We start from the raw sequence: 14,735 nt of genomic DNA, 5'->3' as shown, positions 1-14,735 counted from the left end.
AACTCTTTCCCTCTTGGTTTCTGCGCCCCGTTTCTCTCTTCTGGTGGCTGAGCCACTGGAGACCCTGGCTCTGCAGAGTGCCCCTCCCCCCATGCTGCTCTGCCGACCGTTCCCGACGTTCTGTATCCCATTTGTGGATGTGTCTGTGCATAGACGTGTTCCGTGTCCTACAGACAGCATATGCAACTATATGTCTCCATCCCTTAATGTCAGACCAAGCATTTCTCGGCAGTTCCACGGAGTCCTTGTAATGATCTTTCCTCACGATTGCATGATATTCCATGGAGCTGATGTTCCAGAACATTCCCTGTTTGGGGGTTGTGGCCATTCTGGTTTAGGGGCCAGGACACCTCGCTTCTGCTGAACTGTGTTCCTAGGGAAAGCATCCCTGGCAGGACGGGCACAGGGAGTGAGAGACGGGTCCCCGCGGTTGTGGAGCACGAGCCGGGGGGTCCTGAGGGCCACTGTTGAGCGTGGCCCTTTGTGCTCTTTGCAGCCTGGCCTGTCGGTGGGCTCCATCCCGCCCCCCACCCGCCCTCCACTCCCACAGCAGCGTTTCCCGGAACCGGCCGTGAGTTTCGCCCCTGTGCCGACGGGCCCAGGCCAGCCCGCACCCCCGAGCCACCAGGTGAGTACTGGCCGCCCCTTATGGCCACCATCGTGCCTCGGTCTCCCTGGCCCGCTGGCCCTGCTGGTCCTTCTCTGTGGTTCCCCAGGGCTGGGGGGCAGATGGACATGGGGGCTCTTGTGTCTGGAGTTCACGGAGCGTTAGCACGGGGAGGAGCCTCGCTTGCCAGAACGATTCACCCAGGTCTGCGCTTCCAGGGCTCCAGGCTGGCGGGGGTGTGTGTGCACGTGTGTGGTGTGTGTGCGCAAGTTGGTTTTCTCTATCCTGTCAAGGCATGAGGGGTGTCTCAGCAGGATGTGGGTCTCAGAAGCCCCTTCCCTTCCTCTAGCCTCCTCCGCTGGCCCAGCCGACGCCCCTGCCGCAGGTCCTGGCACCACAGGGCCCTCTGCAGCCGGTGGCCCCTGTCCTGCCTCCGTACCTGCCTCCGAGCTCCCAGGTGGTGGCCCCCGCTCAGCTGAAGCCCCTCCAGATGCCGCCGCTGCAGCCTCTGGCTCAAGTCCCTCCACAGGTGCCCCCCCTTCCCCATCCAGCCTCGCGCCCTCCCCCAGCTGGGCTGCCGGTCTTCGTTCTCTGTGCTGCCAGGGTCCCTCGGGGTGGGAACACTCCCTGATGATGCGACGGCCGGGCTGCTGTGCCCACCTGCCCTCAGCGTCTGTCCCAGGCACGTCTAGGATGGGCAGGGCTTAGTCCAGAGTCAGGCCGAGGAGCCATGACAGAGTTGTGAGCACAAACTTGCAGTCACTGTCCACTGCAGAGCCACCCGAGGCCATGCTGACAGGGACTCCTTGGGGGCCGGGCCATCACCCAGGCTAATGCCCCCGGTGCTGGTCATCCGGGGACCCTGGGTCACAGGATGGCTTTTCTTTGCGGGTTCCGTCACAGTTGCATCATCAGGGCTAGGATGGGAGGGGCCGCTTCCTGCAGAAGGTGTGGCTGTTTCTGTGGTTTAGGGTGCCATCCTGTCACCTGGCCTTGTCCTTGTCACGCTCAGAATGGCTCCACTATCTAGTTAAACCTCTACTGTGCACGTCCGTGGTCACGGCCTTTAGCTGCTTTTCAAATATGCAGAAGTCGGTTGGTGTTTTCACTGCGCTACAATTGGACAAAGGCACGTTTCACGGGTGCTCGTGTGCCCCCGCCGCCTAAACGGCCCTGTTCTAAAGAGAAAACTCTCAGAGTTGCTGAAATGTTTGAAGTGCTAAGTCCACAGGGTCAGATACTGGGTGTCTCCAGGATGGAAGACCAGACACGGAAGGTTCCAGAGCTCCACTGTTGGGAGCTGCCACCCTTCCCTGAGCCACGTGCAGAGGGGTGTCGCCTCAGCCAATGGGGAGGGCGCACAGGAAGAGATGCTTTGCCCCAAGAGAACCTGCCGAAGACTCTGGTCCCGGAGGGAACCCATATAGAGCAGGAAATCCAGCAGGGAAACGTCAACGTCAGGTGTCAGGTGGCCCTGACAGTCCTAGCCTTTCTGAATGAAAACACGCAAGGCTGTGAAGTGGTCACGCCTGTGACTCCTTGTATCTGAGCCTCCCCTGCCATCCTCGTGGCCGCCTGGCGGTACATGATGAGCCCCAGAGTGGTCCAGAGGGTACCGCAGGGCCTCTCAGGCTGTCGAGTGCCCACCGTGCCGAGGCCTCGTGCCTTCCTTCTCTGTTGCACGGTGCTCCGCGCTAGGCTTTGTTAATTTGGGCTTGTGTTCGGGGTCCCCAGTACGGGTGTGCTGCCGGGGGGGCGGCCCTGGCTGACATGCTGTCTCTCTTTCAGATGCCTCCGCTTCCTGTCATTCCCCCCGTCGCACCGCTGGCCACCATCGACAGCCTCCCCACGGCCCTCCCTGACCTGCCGGCCGCCGGTGTGCCGGCCGTGCCTGCCCCCTCTCAGTATTTCTCTCCGGCTGTCATCCTGCCAAGCCTCCCGCTCGCCGCCGCCACTGCACCCCTGCCTGCGGCACCGGCCCTGCCTCTGCAGGCAGTCAAACTGCCCCACCCGCCTGGGGCACCGCTGGCTGTGCCGTGCAGGACCATCGTGCCAAACGTGGCAGCCACCACCGCCGCCATCCCTCTGCTGGCCGTTGCCCCGCAGGGCGTGGCCGCTCTGTCCATTCACCCCGCCGTGGCCCAGCTCCCAGCCCAGCCTGTGTACCCCGCGGCCTTTCCGCAGATGGCGCCTGGTGATGTCCCGCCTTCCCCCCTCCACACGGTGCAGCACGTGCCGGCTCCTCCTCCGCAGCCGGTGCCCCCCACGCTGCCGCAGGCCCACCAGCCGAGCATCGCCCGCCTTCCGGAGCAGGCCGCTGTGGCCACCAGTGCCGGGAGCCAGGTGAGCCCCCTGCTGGGCAGGGCCCGCTCTCCAGCCTCTGGGAGAGCCCTTAGCACCCAGAGGTGCAAGTTCTCAGCCCTCTGCTCCTTTACTGCACCTTGACCTGGGGGCACAGTGGGGACAGGCAGGCAGTGCTGTCCCGCGGCCACGGCTTCTCATCCACTATGGGGGTGTCTGCTCTTCCTCCCTCTTCCCAGCAAGTACTGGGAGCCATGGGAATTGGGGCAGCCAAAGGTTCCACTGTCGGTCCCTTCCTGAGGGTCAGTAGCAGCTGCTGGTGGTTGGGGGTCCCTCCCATGCTGCGCGTTGAGGTGCCTGGCCTCCCCTCGGTGCAGCTGCAGCAGCCTCTCCATGGGCGCCAGGGAGGCTCCCACGGCCTGGTGCCTTGTCAGAGTGAGATGGGGGGACAGCCCCATCTCAGCAGCCAGGAATGAGGCAAACGGGGTTCCAGGGGTTCAGTCGCCATGGGCTGGGCGGTGCTCGGGGCACACAGGCTGCTGATTCCAAGGGGTTGTGGCAGACAAGGATGATGTCCTGGAGGCAGGTGGGGACCTTGGGCAGCTTGCCACACTGACAGTGAAGGGACAGAGGGACACGTGCCCTGCTGGATGGCTGGGCCTCTCTGTGCCTCCACACACCTGTGCAGCCCACATGTTTTGGAGCTTCAGGGCTGTTACCCAACTTCATTGATGAGAGGAGCCTGCGGGGAGGCCTCCCACCTGGGGGCTTGTCACATGGGGGGCCTCCTACCTGGGCGCCTCTCCCCTGGAGGCCTCCCACCTGGGGGCCTCCCCCAACGGGACCTCCCACCTGGGGCTTCGCACCTGGGTGGGCCTCCCACTTGAGGGTTCTCCCACCTGGCCCCGCCCTGGCTCTAAGCCTCAGCAGCTGTGTGCAAGTGGGCACGACCTTTGCCTTGTGAGCTCCAGCTCCTCTCGTGAGGTGGGGCTGACGGTCCCCTTTGGATTTTGTCGTGAAGGTTCATCCTGACAGTGTGCGAAGGTGCTGGGTGCCCCCAGCTCGTTTTGCACCTGTTCCCGTCTGGAGCGAGCCCCTGCGTCCTAAGGACATACAGGTCCTCCTGGACGTGGCTCCTCGCTGTCTGATTTCCAGAAAAGATTTGTATGTGGAGAAGGAAGGGAGTTTTAATGAGCAACAGGGTGGTGTTTAAGAGCGAGTGTGAGAAGGCACAGCAGTGCAGTGGCCTGAGTGGGCGCTTGCACGGTCCATTACTCACAGTGGTGCTGATCACAGGTGAGGGCCCTTTCGGGAAAGCCAAGGGCTGAGTGGAGGCCTGGATTGGCGCCTTGCTCAGCCCGTAGCTGCGGAAGGCGTGTGTGCTCGAGGTCGCTGGCCAGGCGTGCTGGCTTTCCTGCTGCCGGCTGGAGGGTCTGGGGTTTATTGATGGGATGGCCTGGCTGCCCACGGGCTTCCCTGTGCTGTGGGCAGTGATGCCCCTGACCACAGCAGCAGGACAGGCCAGAAAGGACAGGTCCACAGCTGGGCTGCAGCTTTCGCGTCTGACCCCACGCACCGCGTTGCTGATGGGTCTCAGGCCAGCAGGCCCAGCCTGGGTTGCCCATGGGAGGCCATGGTCCACGGCCCCTGGCCAGAGGCTGGTGGGGAGCACAGGCACTGAGCTGACGGGGCGGTTGGGCCCGTGGTCAGTGCTGGACCCGGCTCAGGGCCTCTACTGGCGTAGCCGGAGGCCACAGGGGAAGTGTGGTGTTGGGTTTCATCTTACACACACAGGAACACAAGAGGGCTGTTCCCGTTTCTTCCTGCCAAGTCCCCGCGCTGACAGCTCCAGGGCCAGGCCTTGCCTGTGGGGAGGGGAGGGTGGGTTGGAGCCCTGGAGAGTTCGTGGCCCAACGGAGGTGGCACCTACTTTGCTCTGGGACCCTTAGGGCCCGGCAGGGAAAGTGGGGCCTGGCCTCTTGACTTGCATCCCCGTCTTCTGTGCCCCCAGGTGCTGCTTGGCCACCGACCTCCGTATGCCGTGGATGTCTCTGCCCAGGTCCCCACGGTGCCCACACCGGCCGCCATCCTCTCCCCTCCTCTGCCGGAAGTGCTGCCGCCCGCCGCCCCTGAGCTCCTGCCTCAGCTCCCCGGGTCCCTGGCCCCCACGGCAGTGGCGGCTGCTCCAAGCCTGCCTGTCCAGACCACCACGCTTCTGCCGCCTGCTCACCCTCCACTGCCCAGCGGGCCGGGGATCACTGGCCCCGGCCCTGCTGTCCAGCTGACCGTGGAGCCGGCCCTGGAGGTGTGTGCCCTCCCCTCAGGGCTCAGCCTGCAGCATGTCACCCTGACCCCTGACCCCGCCATCATGGTGGGCCCATGCTCGGTGACCTTGGGTCTCCGTGCTAGAAGTCGGGGACGTGCTGAGGACGGTGGCAGCATGCGCCCCAGGACAGCCCTGTGGGAGCTGCTGCCATCTCCCTCTGCCGTCCCTGCGTGTCACCCTTTCCTGAAGCTCGTGTGCAGGTGGACAGTGTGGCTTTTACGCGTGGCGTTAGAGTGCTTCCCCTGCAGGTGATGGGAAGGCCTGCCACCAGCTTTCTGGGGCCTGTGGGCATCCCGTAGGGCCTGTCAGAGGGTGAACGTGTTTGGAAAGGGGGCGGCCCCAGCTTTTAGGAATCCACTTGACTCCGGGCGTTCAGCGCGATGAGAACCCTTGGCCCTGCTGCCCCACGTGGCGGCTGTGGTCAGAAGGGCGCGGGCGGGCTGGGCGGCCGGTGCCGTGTGCGGGAACGAGCGTGACCCGCCCTCCTTTCCATGGTTGTGTTTCAGGAGCAGGCCTCGCAGGACAAGCAGCCCGGCCTCCTGCAGAGCTGTGAGAGGTAACGGCCCGGCCTGGCCAGGGACGGCGTGGGTGGGCGTGGGCCACACGTGGACTCGGCTTGTGGTGTAGCTGCCCCTTCACACAGGCCCCTGCCGTGTCCGGGCTTCCGACAGTGGCGCCTGTTTTCCCAGCCTTCCCTGGGGGTGCTGCGGGGAGCTCCCCCGTGGTCTTGCTCAGGGCCTCTTGAAGTGCGGTCCTCAGATGCTCCCGGCTGTTCTGGGTCCTGGTGCTGGTCTTTGGTGCCGTGGATGTTCCAGAGAGAGAGGCCATAGACAGAGAGTCTGCATGCCCGGGGCTGAGGGGAGGCTGGGGAGCCGGGCAGAGTCCAGCCCACAACCAGGTCTCCCAGCGCCTGTGGCGCCTGTCATTTCCCAGTCACAGTACATGTCGCGTTTGGGGAGGGCGCTGGTTACGAGAACTGACTGTGTCCCACCTTCCTGGTGCACCAGGCACCCAGCTCTGCACTTCACAGACTCTCCTGGAATCCTATGCCGGTCCCACGCGGTTGGCATGTTCCCGTGGTGTTGCACAGATGGGGAAACTGAGGACGGGGGAGGGTTGTTTCTTAATCCACACATTTACTGAGAGCCAGGTGGGCCTGATCCAAGGTTAGGAGGCTCAGAGGACTGAGGTCTGGGGTCAGAAAATCTATGCATCCCCCACGGCCCCAGGACAGACGCTGCAGTGGGAGAAGGGGCTTTGGGCCCTGCTTCCGGCTCGGGGGTCTCCCTGCCAGGCATGGCTGGGTCAGCCCCTCCAGGCTCTCTGGCTGAGCACGTCAGATGCTGAAGCTCCTGGCTATCTCCTGAGCAGCCAAGCTTCCGCGAGGTCGTTCCCGCGGGTGCTGTGACGTTGTTGATTTTCGTGCAGCCTCGGAGGTTCCGATGTGGCTTCTGGAAGAGAGATGAGTGATGGTGGTGAAGGCGCCTTTGGTGGGGGGAAGCTGGAAGGCAGGGCCGCCCGGAAACACCACCGCAGGTCCACGCGTGCGCGCTCCCGCCAGGAGAGGACCAGCCGACCCCGGCTGACCATCTTGAACGTGAGTGGCCTGGCGGGACAGCCCAAGGGCTCAGGGCTCCCTGGGCGGGGTCTCCTCCGCTGGTCCTACTGCCTGAGTGTCCATAGGTGTGCAACACGGGGGACAAGATGGTGGAATGCCAGCTGGAGACGCACAACCACAGGATGGTGACGTTCAAGTTTGACCTGGACGGGGATGCGCCTGATGAGATCGCCACCTACATGGTGAGGCTGCGTGTCCTGCCCGGTCAGCTGAGGCAGTGGCACCTCCCCCAGGAAGGCGAGCCTGTCTCCCACTTGTCCCTTGGGCTCGTGCCTGCCAGCCCCGCTCAGGGAGTGTTGGCTGCCGTCCTTCCTCGTCCTCTGGCCTCTGTAGCTGGCCACCTGCTCGGGCTAGTGCTGGTCTCTCACCTGGACACCTTGCTTCTTGAGCCGCGGCTCTCCTCACTGAGCTATGCAGCCCCCGTGGCAGGGACTGGACCCCCTGGCCGTGTTTCCCCTCCTGGGCTCAGCCCCGAGCAGAAATCAAATCCCTCAGTGGTGATGCAGAGCGGCCGGCGGCCTGTGGTGCGTCCCCGCCAGCAGGGCTGCACGTGCCGTTGCAGGTGGAGCACGACTTCATCCTGCAGGCCGAGCGGGAGACGTTCATCGAGCAGATGAAGGACGTCATGGACAAGGCAGAAGACATGCTCAGCGAGGACACGGACGTGGACCGTGGCTCCGACCCTGGGGTGAGCCCGCCCCATGTCAGCACCTGCGGCCTGGGCGCCGGGGAGGTGAGTCCCAGGGCCTGCTCACCCCCACCTCCCAGCTCTGAGCGCGGGGCTGGGCCGCCACCTGCTGCCTGCTGGAGGAGCCCGCGGGCTGAGCGGTGCCGGGTAGGGCAGCCGGGAGGATGGGCACCTTCAGTTCTGTTAGAGACGTCCAAGCCTCAGGCCCCTGGATGTTTTGAGGCCACGTTGTGCTCCAAAGGATGCCCTCGTTCCATGCAGTCTGCTGATTTCCGATCCTTTAACTCCATCAGGAGAGCCGCCAGTCCCAGGCCGATGCCCCGGTGTATCAACAGAACGGTACGTCTGCCCTTGGGCCGCGGCCTTCCCATCACGGGCCCTTCTCTGTCTTCCGGCAGCCATTCACTGAGAGCCCACGGAGCATTTTGTAAGGCGTCTGGCCATCACACTGGGGGGGCTGCGGCTTGTGGCGAGCATCCCCCCATCTGGGGATGCCGTCCTGTCTGAGGAGCCACGTCTGGCCCGGTGGGGACTGAGCATGGGTAGACTGGCTGCCGCCTGCTGGTCCCCCGGCCAGCACGACGCCGTCACTGATGGCACCGAGGGTGTCCCGGGAGCTAAGCCTGTGCCTGGGGTTCTTGTGAGAGCTTCCGGCTGCCAGTGAGGGGCACGCGAGCGGGCGGCATGTCGCCCCCCGGTGGGAGAAGAGTTCTGCGAAGTCCCCTGTGGCTGGTTGGGTGCCGCCGGCCGTGGGAGAAACTCACTGGCTCTTGCCTCCTGTTTCTGTGCTGCCCCTCAGTCCTGCACACTGGGAAGAGGTGGTTTATCATCTGTCCGGTGGCTGAGCACCCAGCGGCAGAGGCCCCCAAATCCTCGCCCCCACTTCCTCTGAGCTCCCTGCAACCGGAAGCCAGGCAAGGTAGGAGCAGCCAGAGCCCCCTAGCTGTCCCCCGTCCCTGTAACGCGGCTCGCCTCCTCCCGTGTATCGCTCGCATCCCCCCGGGGTCCTCAGCCCGGCTTTCCTCGCACTCACGTTTCGCTGGCATGTGCTGTGTGCCCAGTCGGGTGTGAGGGGCTCTTCCTGCACTGTCGCCCGAAGCCCAGAGCAGCCTGTGGGGCCGTACCCCTGTCTGTAACCCATCCCAGTGTCCCCCGAATGAGCCAAGCGAGGCAGCAACTCTAGTTTGGGCTGCCCGGTGCCTTCGCTGTGCAGGTGAACCCCATGGCTGCACAGGTGTGTGACGAAAGCCTCTGCTCTCCCGTTTCCTACCAGTGTCGTCTTGTGACTAGCTCCCCACCCCGACGTGGCCCACCTGCTGGAACATGCCCCTGGTGGTTCTGCTTGTTTTGCCGGTGGGATGGGAGGGACCCTTTCGGTGCTGAGACTCTCTGATTGTAAATTGTCCCCAAGGAAAACCGACCTTCTGAGATTGATCTGCACCTGCGTGGGCAGACACCAGCAAGCTTGCCCTTGGGGCTGTCGGTTAAATTCGGGTTTTGTGGTCCCTTGGGAGGCTGCAGATAGTCACTTGAACAGATTTAAGGTTTAATTCCCTGTAAGTTGGCCGGAAAAAGTTGTCCTTTATATAACTTGACCTGACTTTATGGTACAATTGCGAAAAATACCTGTAAGTCATTTTCAATTTCGTATCCTGTGTTTCCAGTAACTTCCCTTACACTTTTGGAGATTCGTTCCCTTGGGGAAGAGTCAGCCTAATAAGGAAACCCCCAACAGAGCTGTGATCTGAGACCTGAGTCTGGCAAAGGGCCTGCCTGGCCTGTACTGAGGGGTCACGGAGGAGCAGACGGTCTGCAGTGGCTCAGTTTTGACATGAGCGTATGTTCATCTATGACTTCTTGGTGTTGATACATACACAGTTAATTAGGGAGGGAAAACCCTTGTTAAAGTAAAGCCAATTTTCTGAGTGGTGTAGTGGGCAAGAAGACGTGCCCGGAGTTAAACCCTCATCCTTCACTGTGCACTGACTGCAGAAAACCTTTCAGAACCAGTCTCTTTATCTATAAAAAGAGAAGAAGGAAGCAGCCACTTCCAAGGATGGCAGATCTATTCATTTGGATTAATCATTCACTTAGGATGACCAAAAAGTTGGACGAATTCTAAAGATCATCTGCTTGAAGGTGTTCGGATTGTCTAAAGATAGTGGAGAATTATCAGGCCAGGGTCCAGGGAAGGATGGACACCAGGATGTGAGCCCAGTGTTGGACTGTTCCCCTGGGTGCACCTCCCATTCCTGCAGGGTGGCTGAGAGGCTGCGTGTCGAAGCTTCGATAGCTCACCAGGCTGGAGAAAAAGGGGCTCTGAGCCGTGGGCCAGGTGGGGCCCCTGCTGGAGTGCTGTGCTGGAGGAGCAAAGGGCACCTGCAGGTGGACGGGCCAGGCAGAGCAAGGAGTCTTCTCAGAGCACAGCACCCTTATGAAGGTGAACTCAGAGCACTGTGTGCTCAGGCAGAGGCACTCAGGTCCTTTCTGCGGGAAGGTGACACCATTCTGGACCTCACATTACTTACACAAATAGTTCAGTGAATGCCGTATCTGGCACATAATAAAAAAATATCTAGACAGAGAGTCCTGGTTCTGGCTAGGATGGCATGTGCCCATGCCACCAGCCCTTCTCTCCCCTGAGCTTGAGTGTGCGCCTGGGCCAACACTGGCACGGCTCTTTAAGGACTCGGGGAAATAAGTAGCAGCAGGAGGATGGGGAGGTGCACCGGAGTTCCAAGGACCACTGAGCTGGTGTTGAGCTTAGCATTTCCCTCTGGTGTTTCCTGGCCTGAGCTCAGAGCTGTGTGAAGGCTGGGAGTGAGCACGGGAGGCAGACAGAGAAGCTCCAGGAGGCGCCCTCTGGTTTGGGGTTGCACAGCAGGAAAGGGAGCTCCTAAAGCTCAGAGAGAAGGTGGCGGATCTCTCCATTTTTCCTTTTGCCCTTTTTCTTGCACCGCAGTCCGCAGACAGTTCTGAGGGTCAGCAGCAGGTAACAGGAGCCAAAACCACGAGACGGGAGAACCTTCCTCTCTGTTGGGTAGAGGCAGGGCTCAAAGAGTACAGACCCAACACCCATTACTTCCTTTCTCTGTCCTGCCACTTGGCCCTGCTTCTCACAATTATGGAAGTGGATGGTTTCTCTCCAGAGAAATGGGAGTCCCAGGGGACCAGGAAGTACCAGGATGACCATGGACAGGGAAGAGCATGGGAAAGCAACCCCATAAAGTTGTTGATGAACTCCTGGCCTCACCTCAATCTGTGGGTGCATGGATCCAATCCTAATTAGCATATAAAAAACGTTGAGAACCAAGCTAATGGGCAGGCTCCCACTCAGGTTCCAGACTGGCCCCTGAGCAGCATACACTTGTTTCAGGTCAGGTCAGTACTGCAAAAACATTGAAAACTGAACTGACGTTGTAGCCATGGCTCATAGAAGGGTTGCAACTTGCAGCTTGAACCTAACTAGGTTGATTGCCTGCTAAAGCAAAAATATCAACATTCACCACGGGATTTAAACAGACTTAGGATCTCATAATATTATTCAAGCTCCAGTTTAATCCACTTTAACCAATGCAATCCAAAACTCAAGTGAAGAGCCATAAAAATGTCAACTTGCATGGAAAAAGACAGCAAACACATGACAATGATAAGGTGACATAGATGTTGGAATGATCCGACAGACTTAAAAGCAGCTATTATAAAAATGCTTGAACAGGCAATTGCAAAGATTCTGAAAACACATGTTAAGATAGACAGTATCAGGGGCTGGCCCCGTGGCCGAGTGGTTAAGTTCGCGCGCTCCGCTGCAGGCGGCTCAGTGTTTCGTCAGTTCGAATCCTGGGCGTGGACATGGCACTGCTCATCAAACCACGCTGAGGCAGCGTCCCACATTCCACAACTAGAAGGACCCACAACTAAGAATATGCAACTATGTACCTGAGGGCTTTGGGGAGAAAAAGGAAAAAAAAATAAAATCTTTAAAAAAAAAAAAAGATAGACAGTATCAGCAAAGAAATAGAAGATACAAAAAAGAGACAAGTGGAAATTTTAAAACTGCAAACTAAAATATGTGAAACTCTCCAGTCAGAACTTAGAGCAAAAGATACAAAAACAAATGAAGAGAGCCCTTGGAACGAGAGCAAAGGTCTAATGTCTGTGTCATCAGAGTTCCAGAAGGAGAGAAAAAGTGCAGTGCTGAAAAAATATCTGAAGAATAATGCTGAAAACTTCCCAAATTTGGGAAAAGACATAATCTGTAGATTCAAGAGGCTGAGTAAACACTAAATAGGATAAACCCAAAGAAATCCACACTTGGACACATCATAAACTGCTGAAAAGTAAGAATGAGAAGAAATTGCGAAAGCAGCAGGAGAAAAATGGTGTGTTACTTGGAGGGGACAGTGGTTCAGTGACTGCAGAGTCCTCACCAGAAGCCGAGGAGTCCACAGGAAGCTTTGTGGCCTCTTTAAAGTGTTGAAAGAAAAGAACTGTCAACCCAGAATTTTGTATTCAGAGAAAGCATTCTCTGGAAACAAACTGAATTAAAGCCATTCTTAGATGCAGACACCTAGGAGAAGCTGTAGGCGGTACAACTGCTCTGAAAGGATTGCCAGAGGGCTTCAGACAGCAGGGAAGTGACACTGGAGGGAAACTTGGAAGGTCAGGGCTGAAGGAGAGGAACAGAAGTGGTCAGCGTCTGGGTGGGTGTGATAGATCTCCTCTTGAGTTCTTCAGACAGGTTTGACAGGTGAAATAAATTATAATGTCTGGTGGGGCTTTTAATTTACATAAATGTAATAATATATGACATAGCGATGGTAGGAGGGGGTAAAGGACCTGTATGTTGATAATATTTCTACATCCCTGTTGAAGTCATAAAATACTGATTCTAAGGAGACTGTGAAAAATTAATATGTATTTTGTAATTCCTAGAGCAACCACTAAAAGAATTGTACAAAGAGGGGCTGACCCGGTGGCGTAGTGGTTAAGTTCACATGCTCCAGTTCAGTGGCCTGGGGTTCGTAGGCTCAGATCGCGGGTGCAGACCTAGCACTGCTCATCGAGCCATGTGGTGGTGGTGTCCCACGTAAAATAGAGGAAGATTGGCACAGATATTAGCTCAGGGTCCATCTTCTTCACTTAAAAAAAAGAGAATCGTACAAAGAAATATATAAAACCATGGTGAATAAATTAAGGTAGAATATGAAAAAAATTAAAATAACCCAAAAAAAAGACAGGAGAAACAGGATTTTAAAAAAAGAAAAAAACAGGAAACAAACAAATCTTAGACCTACATCCAAACCAATAATTGAATTAAATGTAAATCATTAAAAGACAGAGACTGTGAGAATAGATTAAGAAAAAACTTGACCTGAATATTTGCTGTCTACAAGAAACTTCAAATAGAATGATATAGGTGTTAAAAGAAAGAGAATGGTAAGAGATATACCACGCAAGTGCTAAGCAGAAGACCCCTAGAGTGGTTATTCCATATTGGACAAAATAGACATCAGAGCAGAGAAAATTAGCAGGAATAAAAAAAACCTACATATTCATAAAAAGGTCAATTCATCAACATGACATAACAGTCCTAAATATGAATGCCCCTAACAACAAAGCTTCAAAACTGAAGCTTTGGAAGGAAAAAAAGACAAATCCAAAATTGTAATTGGAGGCTTCAACACTCTTCTCTCAGTTACAGATAAAATTGGTAGACAGAAAATCAGCAAGTATTTAGAAGATCTGGACATCATTGTCAAGTTGGCGTTTGTAGAAAACTCTACCCAACAATAACAGAGTATATATATTCTTTCCAAGCGCACATGGACCAATGACCATATCCTGAGCTATGCAACAAAACTTAACAAATTTAAAAGGATTGAAATTATATCAAGTATGTTCTCTCATATAACGTAATAAATGATAAATCAATAACAAAGATAGAAAAATTGTCAAACACTTTAAAATTAAATAACACTTCTAAATCTTTAAGTCAGGAAAAGTCTCAAGGAAAATTAGAAAACATTTTGAAATGAACAAGAATGAAAATATAACATATTAAATTTGTGGGATGCAGCTAAAACAGTAGAGACAAATTTATAGCATTAAATGGTTAGCTGAAGAGTTCTCAAATCAATAATGCAAGCTTCCATCTCAAGAAACCAGAAAAACGAGAACAAAATCCAAAGCACACAGAAGGAAGGAAAGATAAGAACAGAAATCAATGAAATTTGAAACAAAAACAATTGAAAAAACCATGAGACAAAAAACCAATTCTTTGGGAAAAAACGATGAAACAAAAAGCTAATTCTGTGATAAGCCTCCTCTTGCAAGACTGACAAAGAAAAAGACAAAATACCAGTGTTGGGAATAAAAGAGGAGATACCACTACAGACCCTGCATGAAAGGATAATAATCATGGAATCATAGTCATGAGTACTATAAACAAACCTACACACCTAAATTCGACAACTTAGATGAAAGAGACTAGTTCCACAAAAGCCACAAATTACTAAAACTCATCCAAGACGGAATAGATAACTTGAGCACTCCTATACTTATTACAAGACTGAATTTGTAGTGAAAAGTCTCCCCCAAAAGAATTTTCCAGACCCAAATGCTTTCCCTGGTAAATTCTATGAAACATTTGAAAAAGTAACTAACACCAATTCTACAAAATCTCTTCCAGATAATAGAAAGAGCACTTCTCACACCGTTTTATGAGGCCAGCATTGCCCTGATATAAAAACCAGACAAAGACAGTGCCCAAAAAGATAATGACAGACCAAAATCTCTCATGGATGTAGAGGGAAAAAATCCTGAATAAAATATTAACAAGTCAAATCCAGCAATATATAAAAAGTGCAATACACCGTGACAAAGTGGAGTGTATCCTGGGAAGGCAATATTAAAAAATCAGTTAATCCACCATATTAATATCATTGGGGATTTCTCTTCCTTACAAAGGGAAAAACATCGTATCAGCTGATACAAAAAAAGCATCAGCTGTTGACAAAATCCAACATCCATTCATGATAAAATTGCTCAGCAAACTAGGAAGACAGGGGAACTTTCTCAGCCTGATAAGGGGCATCTACAGAAAACAGCTAACATCATATTTAGTGGTGAAAAGCCAAATGTGTTCCCTCTGAGACTGGGACCGAGGCATGGATGTCACTCTCTCCGTTCCTAT

General features: G+C 55.5%; 1 protein-coding gene across 3 annotated transcripts in view; it reads left to right on the top strand.

Annotated features, from left to right (window-relative positions):
- LOC124233904 (serine/threonine-protein kinase WNK2-like) overlaps positions 1-14,735 on the top strand; it is a 115,575-nt gene that overhangs the window by 51,174 nt on the left and 49,666 nt on the right. For all 3 annotated transcript variants that reach the window (XM_046651192.1, XM_046651191.1, XM_046651190.1), the window contains exons 10-19: positions 497-628; positions 957-1,136; positions 2,396-2,950; positions 4,920-5,213; positions 5,741-5,790; positions 6,663-6,831; positions 6,918-7,034; positions 7,415-7,585; positions 7,834-7,879; positions 8,340-8,459. In XM_046651192.1, the coding sequence (XP_046507148.1) occupies positions 497-628; positions 957-1,136; positions 2,396-2,950; positions 4,920-5,213; positions 5,741-5,790; positions 6,663-6,831; positions 6,918-7,034; positions 7,415-7,585; positions 7,834-7,879; positions 8,340-8,459 (1,834 nt within the window). The remainder of the gene's footprint in view (positions 1-496; positions 629-956; positions 1,137-2,395; positions 2,951-4,919; positions 5,214-5,740; positions 5,791-6,662; positions 6,832-6,917; positions 7,035-7,414; positions 7,586-7,833; positions 7,880-8,339; positions 8,460-14,735) is intronic.

Source organism: Equus quagga, unplaced genomic scaffold (genome assembly GCF_021613505.1).
Source record: "Equus quagga isolate Etosha38 unplaced genomic scaffold, UCLA_HA_Equagga_1.0 270_RagTag, whole genome shotgun sequence".
Lineage (NCBI taxonomy): Eukaryota > Metazoa > Chordata > Mammalia > Perissodactyla > Equidae > Equus > Equus quagga.
Note: the sequence above shows the minus strand (reverse complement) of the source record. Positions and strands in the feature narration are given on the sequence as shown.